General features: G+C 59.1%; 1 protein-coding gene across 1 annotated transcript; it reads left to right on the top strand.

The window, feature by feature from the left end:
- ADGRD1 (adhesion G protein-coupled receptor D1) lies at positions 1–13,521 on the top strand. The gene is made up of 25 exons (XM_078873967.1): positions 1–143; positions 288–348; positions 2,256–2,361; positions 2,604–2,702; positions 2,970–3,107; positions 4,516–4,758; positions 5,209–5,478; positions 6,027–6,094; positions 6,878–7,066; positions 7,743–7,802; positions 8,116–8,236; positions 8,709–8,816; positions 9,045–9,120; positions 9,266–9,407; positions 9,577–9,638; positions 9,895–10,021; positions 11,283–11,386; positions 11,584–11,695; positions 11,830–11,983; positions 12,305–12,371; positions 12,489–12,555; positions 12,668–12,759; positions 12,850–12,976; positions 13,134–13,175; positions 13,295–13,521. Exons 1-25 carry the CDS (start codon positions 1–3, stop codon positions 13,415–13,417), a joined length of 2,901 nt encoding a protein of 966 aa, XP_078730093.1. The 3' UTR covers positions 13,418–13,521.
- Positions 13,522–13,597: the final 76 nt, after the last annotated feature.

A 13,597-nucleotide genomic window follows, 5' to 3' on the forward strand; every position in this document is an offset into this window, starting at 1 on the left:
ATGATCCCCGCCTGGAGCTGGCGGGTCCTGGCGCTGCTGCTGCTCGTCAGCTGCACCGCGGTAGGACTCTCTCGCGACTCCAGCGCACGCGCGCGGGGACACCGGGGGGGGAGTTGGTACCTGCCCGTGAGCGGCACGGAGAGGCGAGTCACGTGTCTGTGCGTGTCTGTGCGTGTGCGTGCGTGTCCCTGCGTGTGCGTGCGTGTCCGTGCGTGTACGTGCATGTGCGTGCGTGTCCGTGCGTGTCCGTGCGTGTGCGTGCGTGTGCGTGCGTGCGCTTGGTGCAGACCCGGCGAGCAGAGGGGACCCCGCCGCGAGGAGAGGGGACCTTGGATGATGCGGATATCTGTGAGTTCGAGTCGCCTCCATCATATTGACCTTTGTTCACCCAGGGAAGCCTCTCTTTCAGGTAGGGGGGGGGAAACCCCTCCAGCAATGAAAAATGAAAGAGGAGTTGTTAGTGAGTAAGGACTTGCTGTCCCTTGCTTTGTATTCGACGCGTGTGCGGCGATGGCGCAGCCATCGATCGAGGGTCGAATTCGAACCGCGTTGTGTGATCGGCATCGCGCTCGCTGAAGGTGTTTGCCTTCAGGGAAGTCGTGTACTGTATACACAACTGCGCACAATTCTGAGTCACTTAAAACTACTTTGCCGTTACTTATTGCCAATAATGGACTCAGACTATTGTCCTATCATCTCATATAGTCCCTGTCACGTAATAATATGCTACACAGTGGCAATGGGGGTCGCAAAATGCCGTTTTTAACTAATAAACTCCAACGATTCGATCGAAATTAGGGATTTCGATCTGAACATTGGGGAGGCACGGCCACCCCCCCCCCACTGTACTCTTGAGGCTCAGGGAGGTTTCCCTGCGACGTGGGATGTCTGGCTTCGTGTGCGAGGAACCCAGAGACCCGGAGAATACCCAGACACCGTATCTAAGGGGGGGGGGGGGAACTCCCATAGATCCACACAGATAGATTTAATAATCCATTGCTGTACTATCATGTAGCGACCTCGCAGCCCAAGGCTATACCACGTGGTAGTCCCAGGCAGTCTCCTACTCGAGCATTAGCCGGGCTGGTACCTGCTTGGCTTCCCAGGTCAGATGAGATGAGGCGGGCACGGCTGTGGGCTTCAGTTCAAGGGGAATCGGTCAAACTTGACCAGTGGAGCAGAAACCTCCTGGACACGGAGTCTCGATAATCGCTTGAGCCATCAGCGAATCGATCACGGGAGCGGCGCCGCAGTCGGTGGTTTCACGAGTTGCTGCGTTATCAGCCCGGCGAGACGACGCGAGCTGGAGTTCTGTACGCGGCTAACGTAAGTGGCGATGGCATCAGAAATGTCTCTTGAGTCTCACCGCATCACCAACCGACGCTGACCACCGTGGTGAAGTATGGCCTCCATCCAGCAGTGGATTGTGTCGCATTGTGTTCAACCAGCACACTGCAGGTCCCAACTCACTCACCCACCCACTCACTCAACCACCCACTCACCCACCCACCCACTCACTCCCTCACTCAACCACCCACTCACCCACCCACCACACTGCAGGTCACAATTCATCTACCCACTCACCTAACCACTCACCCACCCACACACCCCATCACCCGCTCACCACACTGTAAGTCAGAACGATTTTCTTTCTGAATCTTCCCTCGCACTGCTTCACTACGGAGTCCCACCCTCGTCTCTCCTGGATTATGAAATCGTCCATGACGTTAACCGTGGCGTTGAGAATTCATCGATTCCGATGGTCATCAAATTCTCGGGTTTGTCTGTAAATTGGTCCGCACGATCCCGGCAGCCGCTAGAGGCGCCTCCATTCCAGCGGTTGATGGAATCCCCCGAACGCGGCCGGGGAAGAGAGGAGGAGGCGGAGGAGGAGAGAGAGTCAAGGAGCGGGGTCGATCATGAGACGTGGCGAGGGCTTGGGGAGGCCTTCATCCTGTGCCCGGGACCCCCCCTGTCCCCCTGTCACGTGTCCCCTTGTCCCCCTGTCACGTGTCTCCCTGTCACGTGTCCCCCTGTCACGTGTCCCCGTGTCCCCCTGTCACGTGTCCCCGTGTCCGCCTGTCACGTGTCCCCTTGTCCCCCTGTCACGTGTCCCCCTGTCACCCTGTCACGTGTCCCCTTGTCACGTGTCCCCCTGTCACGTGTCCCCTTGTCCCCCTGTCACGTGCCCCCCTGTCACGTGTCCCCCTGTCCCCCTGTCACGTGTCTCCCTGTCCCCCCCTGTCACGTGTCTCCCAGGGCCCGGACTGTCTCTGGTCCACTCCGCCTCCCGCTATTGGCCTCTGGGCCGCGTCCCCGGGCTCCTGGAGGCGCCGGGACCACGTGACCCCACGGAGCAAGGTGAGCCCCGCCCCCTCATGCGGAGACACGGGGGGGCACGGAGACACGGGGGGCATGGGGGGACACACGGGGGGGAGGCCACACACGGAGACACTGGGGGAGGCACGGAGACACGGGGGGGGGGGGACACGGAGACACGGGGGGGGGGGACATGGGGGGCAAGGAGACACGGGGAGACACGCGGGGGGGGGGGGGGTGCGAGACGGGTGTGTGAGAGGCGCGTGGTGGCTGCGTCTCCACAGCCGAGGTGACCCCCTCGTCTCGTCTCGTGGAGCTCAACGCCACGGCGGAGACGGCCGCCAACGGCTCCACCCGCTACTCCAGCCTGGAGGCCACCGTGGGTAGGGCCCAAGCACCCACACAGCACACGCGAGTATCATGATGATGATGATGCCACTGATGATGATGCCAGTGATGATGCCACTGATGATGATGCCAGTGATGATGCCGCTGATGATGATGCTGATGAAGCTGATGATGACAATGATGTTTCTGCTGCTGATGATGATGCTGATGCCGCTGATGCTGATGATGATGCCGCTGATGCTGCTGATGATGATGCTGATGATGATGATGCTGCTGATGCTGATGTATCTGACGATCCCCAGAGCTGGTGGACTGGCCCGAGGGCCGGGGGGTGCTGCTGCTGCTGCGTGGGAGCGGCGCTGCCACCGCGCTGCTGCCGCACGCGGCGCGGGAGTCGCGGGAGTCGTGCGTCAGCCAGCCGGCACTCTGCTCGCCACGAGGTGGTGGCGGTGGTGTAGTGGTGGTGGTGGTGGTGGCGGTGTAGTGGTGGTGGTGGTGTAGTGGTGGCGGTGGTGGTGTAGTGGTGTAGTGATGGTGGCGGTGGTGTAGTGGTGGTGGTGGCGGTGTAGTGATGGCGGTGATGTAGTGGTGGCGGTGGTGGTGATGTAGTGATGGTGGTGGTGATGTAGTGATGGTGGTGACGGCGTAATGATGGAGGTGGTGATGTAGTAATGGTGGCGGTGATGTAGTGATGGTGGCGGTGATGTAGTGGTGGCGGTGGTGATGTAGTGATGGTGATGATGTAGTGGTGGCGGTGATGTAGTGGTGGCGGTGGTGGTGATGTAGTGATGGTGGTGGTGATGTAGTGATGGTGGTGACGACGTAGTGATGGAGGTGGTGATGTAGTGATGGTGGTGGTGATGTAGTGATGGTGGTGGTGATGTAGTGATGGTGGCGGTGATGTAGTGGTGGCGGTGGTGGTGATGTAGTGATGGTGGTGGTGATGTAGTGATGGTGGTGACGACGTAGTGATGGAGGTGGTGATGTAGTGATGGTGGTGGTGATCTAGTGATGGAGGTGGTGATGTAGTGATGGTGGTGACGACGTAGTGATGGAGGTGGTGATGTAGTGATGGTGGTGGTGATGTAGTGATGGTGGTGATGTAGTGGTGGCGGTGATGTAGTGGTGGCGGTGGTGGTGATGTAGTGATGGTGGTGGTGATGTAGTGATGGTGGTGGTGATGTAGTGATGGTGGCGGTGATGTAGTGGTGGCGGTGGTGGTGATGTAGTGATGGTGGTGGTGATGTAGTGATGGTGGTGACGACGTAGTGATGGAGGTGGTGATGTAGTGATGGTGGTGGTGATCTAGTGATGGAGGTGGTGATGTAGTGATGGTGGTGACGACGTAGTGATGGAGGTGGTGATGTAGTGATGGTGGTGGTGATGTAGTGATGGTGGTGATGTGGTGGTGGTGATGTAGTGATGGTGGTGATGTAGTGGTGGCGGTGATGTAGTGGTGGCGGTGGTGGTGATGTAGTGATGGTGGTGGTGATGTAGTGATGGTGGTGACGACGTAGTGATGGAGGTGGTGATGTAGTGATGGTGGTGGTGATCTAGTGATGGTGGCGGTGATGTAGTGGTGGCGGTGGTGGTGATGTAGTGATGGTGGTGGTGATGTAGTGATGGTGGTGACGATGTAGTGATGGTGGTGACGATGTAGTGATGGTGGTGGTGATGTAGTGATGGTGGTGGTGTAGTGATGGTGGTGGTGATGTAGTGGTGGTGATGTAGTGATGGTAATGTAGTGATGGTGGTGATGATGTAATGATGTCGATGTATTGCAAGTGGTGTTAACGATGCCGTCATGTGATGCCCCCGTGCCCTTGTGACCCCCTTGTCCCCACGCAGGCGTCACGTTGTCTCTCTTCTGGAAGAGGACAGAGCGTGGCTCCCGTGCAGCGCAGCTCTCCTCCTCCTCCTCGTCCTCCTCCTCCTCGTCCTCCTCCTCCTCGTCCTCCTCCTCATCCTTTCCGAGCCGCAGGCCGCCCTCCCCAAGCGGCTTCTCGATCAGCGTGGACCCCGAGCGCGGCTCCGCGGAGATCCTCGCGTTCGTGGCCGCGTGGAGGTGGCAGGCCGAGGCACGGGGCCCCGGTGAGTGGGGTCCGTGGGGGTGAGGATGGTGAGGATGGTGAGCGTGGCGGAGTGATGGCGCCTTTTTAAAAGGGGTTTGATGACGGTGCCGGAACACCGAGAGGGACCACCCTCGGTGTGTCCGGTGCATCCGCTGCTGCGCAACGCCGCGCCGCGTCACCAGGAGGATTTCTCCACAAATCTGGCCGACGCCTGATGAAGCTCGTTGAACTGCTGGTGGCGCTGCTTGTGGAGGTGGTGGTCGTGATTGAACTGCTGGTGGCACTGCTGGTAGCACTGCTTGTGGAGGTGGTGGTGGTGATGGCACTGCTGGTAGCACTGCTTGTGGAGGTGGTAATGGCACTGCTAGTGGCACTGCTGGTGGTGTTGATGGCACTGCGGGTGGCACTGCTGGTGGTGGTGCACAGCATCACGAGTGAATCCCCGACACTCCCCGCACACTCCCCACAGGCGCCGTGTGGTCCCACCTGCTCTTCACGTGGAGCCGGGACTCGGGCCTGCGGGTGTTCGTCAACGGGACCCCCTCGGCCTGGGACCCCCGCGGGGCCCCCTGCAGGGGGCGGTACGGGGCGAGCCCTGGGGGAGGGCTCGTCCTGGCGGCCGGGAGTCCCCCCTCCCCGCTGGGGGCGCCGGCGGGAGACGTCGCGTTTGACGAGGTGATCGTGTGGGAGAGGAGACTCACGGCACGCGAGGTCCGGCTGTACTTCACCGCGGCGACTGGTGAGAGCATGGGGCGGTGCGTGAGTGGGTGGGTCGGTGGGTGGGTGGGTGGGGAGATGAGTGGGTGGGTGGGGAGATGAGTGAGTGGATGGGTGAGTGGGTAGGTCAGTGGGTGGATGGGTGAGTGGGTGGGTGGGGAGATGAGTGGGTGAGTGGGTAGGTCAGTGGGTGGATGGGTGAGTGGGTGGGTGGGGAGATGAGTGGTGGGTGGATGGGGAGGTGAGTGGATGAGTGAGTGGGTGGGTGGGGAGATGAGTGGATGGGTGAGTGGGTAGGTCAGTGGGTGGATGGGTGAGTGGGTGGGTGGGGAGATGAGTGGGTGGGTGGGGAGGTGAGTGAGTGGATGAGTGGGTTGGTGGATCGGTGAGTGGGTGCATGCGTGAGTGTGTGAGTGAGTGTACAAGTGCATGAGCGAGTGGGTGAGTGTACGAGCACGTGACTCTTGTCTGTGCAGCTGTGTGCGCGAGTGCATTGAGTATCTGTGGGTGGGTCTCTGTGGGGGGGGGGGAGGTCCCGTTGTGACTTAGCCCTGGGTTTCGCTGCCGCAGGAGCGGACGCGTCTCTCGCCGCGAAGCCCGGCGCGACGCTTCCCACCGCGGAGCCCGGCGGCCGAACGGTGAGTCGGCCAGCCCCAGCCAGCCTCACCGACCCGGCACCGCGCGGGGATTCCACTCGCACCTCGTGCACAGCACACGGACACCTCCCTCGAGTCCCGCTTACACCGTGCCGAGCGTTTCACTCAAACCCCACTCAAAAAAACCGCACGTAAACCTCATTTTATACAATGGTAGGTTTTTACCCTTTTTAACTGGTACAAAACTGACACCTTTATTCAAGGCATCATGTTTGCAATGACCACAACACAAGTAGTCAATAAAGCAAACAAAAAGAAGCAACTCTGATAAGGATAATAATATGCACTGTCCTTGAAGTTGATTGGCCCACACCCGAGACGGCTTTCTTTAGAGCCTAGTCCCCATTGGTGTAGGGCCAGATGACACCAGAAGGCGTACACTCAAATGCCAGTCTACCCACGCTTGAAGCTAATTAAACCAAACCTGACATCTCAATTCGGCCCCACTTGAAGCTGAATGAATCCGTACTTAAACCCATTGTAGATGCCACTTGAGCCCCCGCTCTAAGTGTCACTGGAGCGAGCCACGCCGCCGTCACTCTGCGAGTCTCGCGTCAGCTGTTCGCTGGCCGGGCACGTGTCTGGCTTAGTGAGGTTGCACGGGGGGAGGGGGGGGTCACCGAGCTCACGGTCAGAGATCACGGCCATACACCGAAGCACTCAGGCAGCGTTCGCCCGGCACCGATGTTGACGTCTCCGTAACTTAATTCTACACTGGGGGTCAAGGTCCCCCTCTGACTTCTGCTAATGCTGATGTTTCCACAGTCGCCCCCGGGGGCATCTCGGGGTCTCCCCGGTGGTTCGGGGCAGCTCAGCCAGGAGGGGGCAGCCGCACGGTTGGGGTCGGGGCGGGCCCTGGGGCCCGGGAGGGATCTGGGGCACTTGGGAGCCCTGGTGCCCAATCTCCCGGACGCTCACGCCATCAGCCCTGACGTGGCGCGTAACCTCACCCAGGTGAGCACCGCTGTCCTCCAGCGCCCCGCGTGGCCCCGCAGATTGCCTCGTGTCCCCTTGTCTCTCCATATTTCCCTGTGTCCCTGTGTCTCCATTTCCCTGTACCCCCATGTCTCCTTGTCCTAAGGGGCCATCCATAAATGACGTCACGCGATTTTGGACGATTTTTGACCCGTCACACAGAGTCACAAAAAGTCAGACCGCCCCTCAAATATGACGTCACAAAGCTCTGCCCCCCTCCCTAAAAAAAACATGCTTCAAATCGCTTTAAACTATTGTCATTGTAGTGCGTATTTAATGTGGCGCTGCACTCTGATGTTTTAGGAGAAAACATTTATTAAAAAGTGTATTTAATTAAGTAGAACGTGTTGTCTATATTTATTTAAAGTTGCGCATTTTTACGTGACGTCACATTTCTCAAACCCCCCCCCCCCCTTCGTCACACATTTCACAAATGTCTGACCCCCCCCTCCCAGGTGTGTGACGTCATTTATGGACGGCCCCCTAATATCTCCATGTCCCCATCTCCCTATGTCCCCATGTCCACAAGCCCGGTATCCCTGCAGCTCTGTGTCCACACGCCCCTATAACCCCATGTCCACCTGCCCTGTGACCCCGTGTCCACCTACCCTGTGACCCCGTGTCCACCTGCCCTGTGACCCCGTATGGCCTGCAGAGTTTCCTGGGCTCGGTGGAGGACGTCCTCCTTTCACCTGTGATGGCGCAGTTCTCACAGGTAACCCACTACGAGGGGGAGTGGGGTGGGGGAGGGGGTGGTGTATGGTGTGGTGAACTGCGGTGTGGTGAGCGTGGTGTGATGAGCTGTGGTGAGAGTGGAGGGATGAGTCGGGGCGGCGTGTGAGCCGGAGTCCCCGTCGGGTGGAGCTGATGTAGTCACCGCGACACCGGGCGCCACGTGGTGCCGTTTCCACGGCGATGATGGTCGAGCAGCGTTGACAGAGTTGAGGTCTCTGCCGGCCAGAGCCAAAGCAGTGCCCCGCCCCCCGCCTCGTTTTCGCGTGACGACCCCGTGAACTCACGACCCCCAGGCCGGCTCGGTGGTGAGCGGGCTGCTGCTCACGGTGGACGAGGCGACGAGCCGCGTGGCCTCGCGACTCGGCTCCTCCTCGGGCGGCCCCATCACGATCCGCGGGCGCACCGACTCCGCCGGTACCGCGCCACCCGGCACGCGCAGCACCCAGCGCCCCCCTCCTCCTTCATCATCACATCGCCTCCACTCCACCTCCTCTCTCTTCAGCGCGTTCCCTCATTCGCCTACTTAAATGTAGCAGGACCCTCCTGCAAAAATAGTGTTGTGACCCAGAGAGCGAGGCTCTGCCGGTGGCACTGTTTTATAACTGTGGCTCACGGCAGAGTTGCGGCACGTGGTGTGAAGCAGCCCGGCGAATGAACCCGAGCGGTGTACAGCACCGACTGCGATTGTTATTCACGCAGCGCTTTGCTGCGAGTGAAACTTTCTGCATCGTGACTTTAACGGTGCCGCTCACCACGGACTCCCGTTGTTGCGAAGCGGCCGCGGGCCTCTCGTCACCGCTCTCACCGGGACATTCGTGAGAGGTCACGACCTGTTTGGCGTGACCTCGGGTTGACCTCGGCGTGACCCTGTTCCCCTCTGCTGCAGACTTTGCTCTCGTCAAGGTCCCCGGCGCCTGGCACCTGCACGAGTACCGCTTCCCGGCGCACGGCGCCAGCTACATCTTCATCCCCGGCACCGCCTTCCCCGCACGCGGTCAGTTCACGGCGGGGTCACGGCGGGGTCACGGCGGGGTCACGGCAGGGGTCACGTTAGGGCTGGGGTTGAGGGGGAGCGAGGGGACTGACCCCATCGCCTATTTTCCAACTGCCGACTGAAAACGCCACACTTACATCCCACTCACCACACACACTCGCGCCCGATATTCACCCCTGTATCTCCTCCGCTCACCCACGCCCCCCCCACTCACCCCCACCTGTGCAGAGGAGCTCACCATCGTGGGGCTGCTCTACCACTCGGTGCACCGGTTCTACCGACGCATCTCTCCCTCCCAAACCAGGTGCGGCACAGTGGGGGGAGGGCGGTGGTAGTGGGGGGTGGTGGTGGGGGGGTAAGGGATATCTGACTCGTTGATTAAGAACTTCCAGCGTCATCACTGTTGCTGCCCCCCCCCCCTCGCCTCGCTCCTTCCCCCGGTGGGGCAGGGTGTCGGGTGCCCTCCAGGAGGACACCCACCGACTGGAGGTGGTGAGTCGCATCATCTCCCTCAAGACCCAGCCGCCCCCGCGCCTCTCTTCCTCGCTCTCCGGCTCCCCACTCGTCACCGTCGTGCTCCTGCACGAGCGCGTGAGACTCCCTGCACCGTGACACCGACTCCCTGCACCGTGACTCCCTGCACCAGGGCACGTGTGGCACGTTCCCATCGAGTGACGTGAGCGCACGCAGCGTGCGTTCCCAGGCTCGTGCACCCCCTGTGCATCCCCTGTGTTCACCACATGCTGCCCCTGTGCTGCAGGAGATGGACGCCTCTAACAGCTCGCTACGGGTGCAGCTGTGGTGCGCGTTCCTCGACTTCAAGTGCGTACGCCCCCTGGATGCACCAACCACACGCACCGCACACACACCGCACGACGTACACACACCACACAGCATACACAAACCACACCCCAACCACACACCGACCACACACCGCAGCCGCGCTATCCAACAGCACACCCCATATCCAGCAAGCATACTTGACGCTACTTTACCGCTCTATCGGCAATGCTGCGTCCACACTGTTGCCGTCTCCACGGACTGATCATGTATCTGCGTCGCCGTATCTGCACTGCAGCTTGGAGCCCCAGGGCGTCTGGTCCAACGCCGGCTGCGCCAGGACCCAGGGCAACGGCTCCTTCTCCGTGTGCAAGTGCACGCACCTCACCAACTTCGCCATCCTCATGCAGGTCACGCCGCTCAAGGTGACGTGCACGCTCCCGTCACAGGAACGGGGAGTGGCCTCAATAATTTGAGCGCAACCCCCCCCCCTCCCCCCCCGGTTGAGAAACGTGCTCACGAATTTTCTTTGGATGGGAAATTTTGCAGCAAAACAAATTGTTTGTAGGTTTGAGTGCTTGTGTTTTGCCGTGTTTGGTTGAGGGGCTACGTTTTGGTCTCGTGTTACCTGGGGAATGAGGCTTTAGACGCTACATTCGCGATTAAATGAGTAAAAACTGTGTTTTTGCATACAAATTGCGGGTTTAATGGGTTGCTTTCACCCGTTTTTGCCAGTTAACCCCATGTTTGTGCCCGAAACCAGCTTAAACCAGTATAAATGTGGACCCTAATGCAACAGCGACCCCTAGTGATAATATCTACAAAAAAATCCCCCAAAATCTTCGTTTCCATACGCTGCTGTTTCCTCTCCACCCTCTCCTCGTCACTCGGCCTCCTTCACCATCTGTCATCACGTACGCCGAAAATAATTACTAAAACGGACTTGACGGGAGTCGAACACACAACTTCCTAAACTCAAGAGGTAGGCGACCTGTGGCTCACGCCAGCAGTGCCGGCTGCAGGCTGGGGGAATGCTCCGGTGATTATATCGTCGCCTCACGGTCACGTTTTGACTGGTATCTGTAGAAGAGTGAACAAACACAAATCTTGCGAAGTCATGGCACGTGTTTCCTCGTGAGAATAAAAAATAAAAAAATTTGCATTAAAATCACAAAATACAGTTGGACTTGAACCTCGAGTCTCCAACAGGCACACACATGCACATACACGCTCCACTCAACTACGAGAGGGCTTGGAATGCTCATTGCGGGCTGTGGTAGATATGAACGATGCTCAAGTTCGGCTCTTGGTTAAGTCACATCCCAGGAATCATATATACCAAGCCACCAGCACGCTAAGCCAAGAGTCCAGTGGCTGAGTGGGGAGTGTGTGGGTTTGCAAAATCCCGAATTTTCTTGAATATTTGTACATTGCTAAGTATCAAAAATGTTGAAGCGCAATTAAAATCCACGTGGATTTGAACGTAGGTTGTTGAACTCACAAATCAACACACCCCCGATTCAGCCACCGGTGGCCTGGGATGGGTGTCGCGAGCCGTGGGTTTTATGACCGAAACTCAGGAGCTTACCGGGACGTTAACTTGACCTGTGCCTTAAACAGGGCTCGAACCTATGCGGCCGCGGTAGGCGTCACGTGACCGGGCAGGCTGTGTGTGTGTGTTCCCAGCTGTCGGAGCACCACCAGCGAGCCCTCTCCACCATCAGCTATGTAGGCTGTGCCATCTCGATCACCTGCCTGTGCATCACCCTCATCACCTTCGCCATTCTCTCGTGAGTGACGCCCCCGGCTCCCTGCAGCTTCCCCCTCTCACCAGATTCTCACCTGCACCACTCACTGGCACACTCACCTCCATCACGATCATCTCCATCACACTCGCCTCCATCACAATCATCTACGTCACGATCATCTCCACCACACTCACCTGCACCACATTCGCCTTCACACGATGCCTGTGGGTGTCCCACAGGTCAGTGAGCACCATCAGAAACCAGCGCTACCTCATCCACGCCAATCTGTCGCTCGCCATTCTGCTGGCGCAGGTCTTCCTGCTCATCAGCGGCCACTTCTCTCCCGGGACCGTGAGGCACCGCACCCTGCACCCTGCACCTACACCTGCTCTGCACTAAAACCGGCTGGACAACACACACTCTTGATCCCTCATCCTGATCCCTGCCCTGATCCCCCTCACCGTTACCCTGTTCCCCGCCCGCAGTTGGGCTGCAAGGTGCTGTCGGTGCTGCTGCACTTCCTCTACCTGAGTGCGTTTGCGTGGATGCTGGTGGAGGGGCTGCACCTGTACAGCATGGTCGTTAAGGTGTTCGGCTCTGAGGACAGCAGCCAGGCTCTCTACTACGGCATCGGTTGGGGTGAGCTTACAACAATGATGACGAGACTCGCGTTTATACCGCGCCGCAACGATACTATGAATTTCAGAGTATAGCCCGGGGAATCCCCTAACAGGAGCTGTCCCTGTGCGGCACACGGTTGAGATCCTCGCAAATGAGACGATCTTGGTGTCTTGAGTTCTACGCTGGGTAGACAAATAGACTTGAAACAGATATACAGGCAAAATTTCCAACCGGGAGGTCGACGTCCGAATGTCTGCACGCGCACAAGAGTGGTTCGCCACACGCAGACCACGATGATCGCACGCGTCCTCTCTCTCCGTGGCTGTGTGCGGGGAGCAGGGGCCCCTCTCATTATCAGCATCGTCTCCGTGTCGTCGGCGCTGGGCAGCTACGGCGAGGAGAGCAAGTGAGCGCATCATCTGCGTGCCAGTGTTGTGGTTGAGCTGTGAGCTTCACCGTGGTTGATTGGCTTCAGGGCGTAGGTTTGTCCCCACAGCCCCTCACCGTCTCCTCTACCCCGCAGCTGCTGGTTATCCATCACGGGCGGCGCCATCTGGGCCTTCGTGGCGCCCGCGCTGTGCGTGATCGCGGTGAGTGCCGCCACTTCTCGGTCCCCCGTTGGGGAGTTTTATCCATACCGCGACGCACGCCGATGTCACGGAGGTTCGCAGTGACGCGGTCTCTGTGCGCTTCGTGGCGCAGGTGAACATCGTGATCCTGGTGACGGTGACGCGAATCATCACTCGCATCAGTGCCGAGAATTACAGGATGCACGGCGACCTCAACTCCTTCAGGTGAGCGGGCGGGGGAGAGGGCACGGTGTGCCAGGATGCGGGCGAGGGCCATGGCCGCGGGGTCTTAGGTAACCGGGCCTCTGTCTCCAGGCTCACGGTGAAGGCTGTCGCGGTGCTGCTGCCCATCCTCGGCATCTCGTGGCTCTTCGGCGTGCTCGCCGTCAACGAGAGCACCGTCCTCTTCCAGTACCTCTTCGCCATCTTCAACTCGCTGCAGGTACTCGCACTGTGAACCCCTCGCGCATCTGACGACCGGGAGATGTTCTCCGACACTCCCGGTTCCCTCGCGTGGCCTCTCGATACCGAGCTCACGCGCGGCCAATTTCTAGCCTCCGTTTGCCGTTGCCATGTGACCTCTCTCTCTCTCTCCACAGGGTGGATTCATCTTCCTCTTCCACTGCCTGCTCAACTCAGAGGTAAGCCCCCCCCCACCCCCCCCGAGGCATCGCACGCACCGCTGGAGTCTTGCCGTGAGCAGGGAACGAGGCGTCGAGGCGGGGGTGAAGGAGGAACCGTTCGTTTGTGTCTCGGCCAGGTGCGAGCGGCCTTCAAGCACAAGACCAAGGTGTGGACGCTGAACAGCAGCACGGGGAGGCCGATCCGGCCCCTCAACTCCGACGTGGTGAGTGCGGCGCCGTCGCAGCGCCGTAGCACCTGAAGCCTTTCCTTTTACTCGCACACGGTTTGGAACATTGCCACCGTTCAGTTGCTTTGCAACATTTTGTTGTAGTAGTGCGATAAATCTTCGACTATCTTCAGCAGCCAGAAGATTAGACGTCGGTCTCTTTTCACACAAGGGTGGTAGTTTATCCGGTTTCTCTTGATTGAAAACACCAAT

This window comes from Lampetra fluviatilis, chromosome 37 (genome assembly GCF_964198595.1).
Source record: "Lampetra fluviatilis chromosome 37, kcLamFluv1.1, whole genome shotgun sequence".
Taxonomy (NCBI): Eukaryota; Metazoa; Chordata; class Hyperoartia; order Petromyzontiformes; family Petromyzontidae; genus Lampetra; species Lampetra fluviatilis.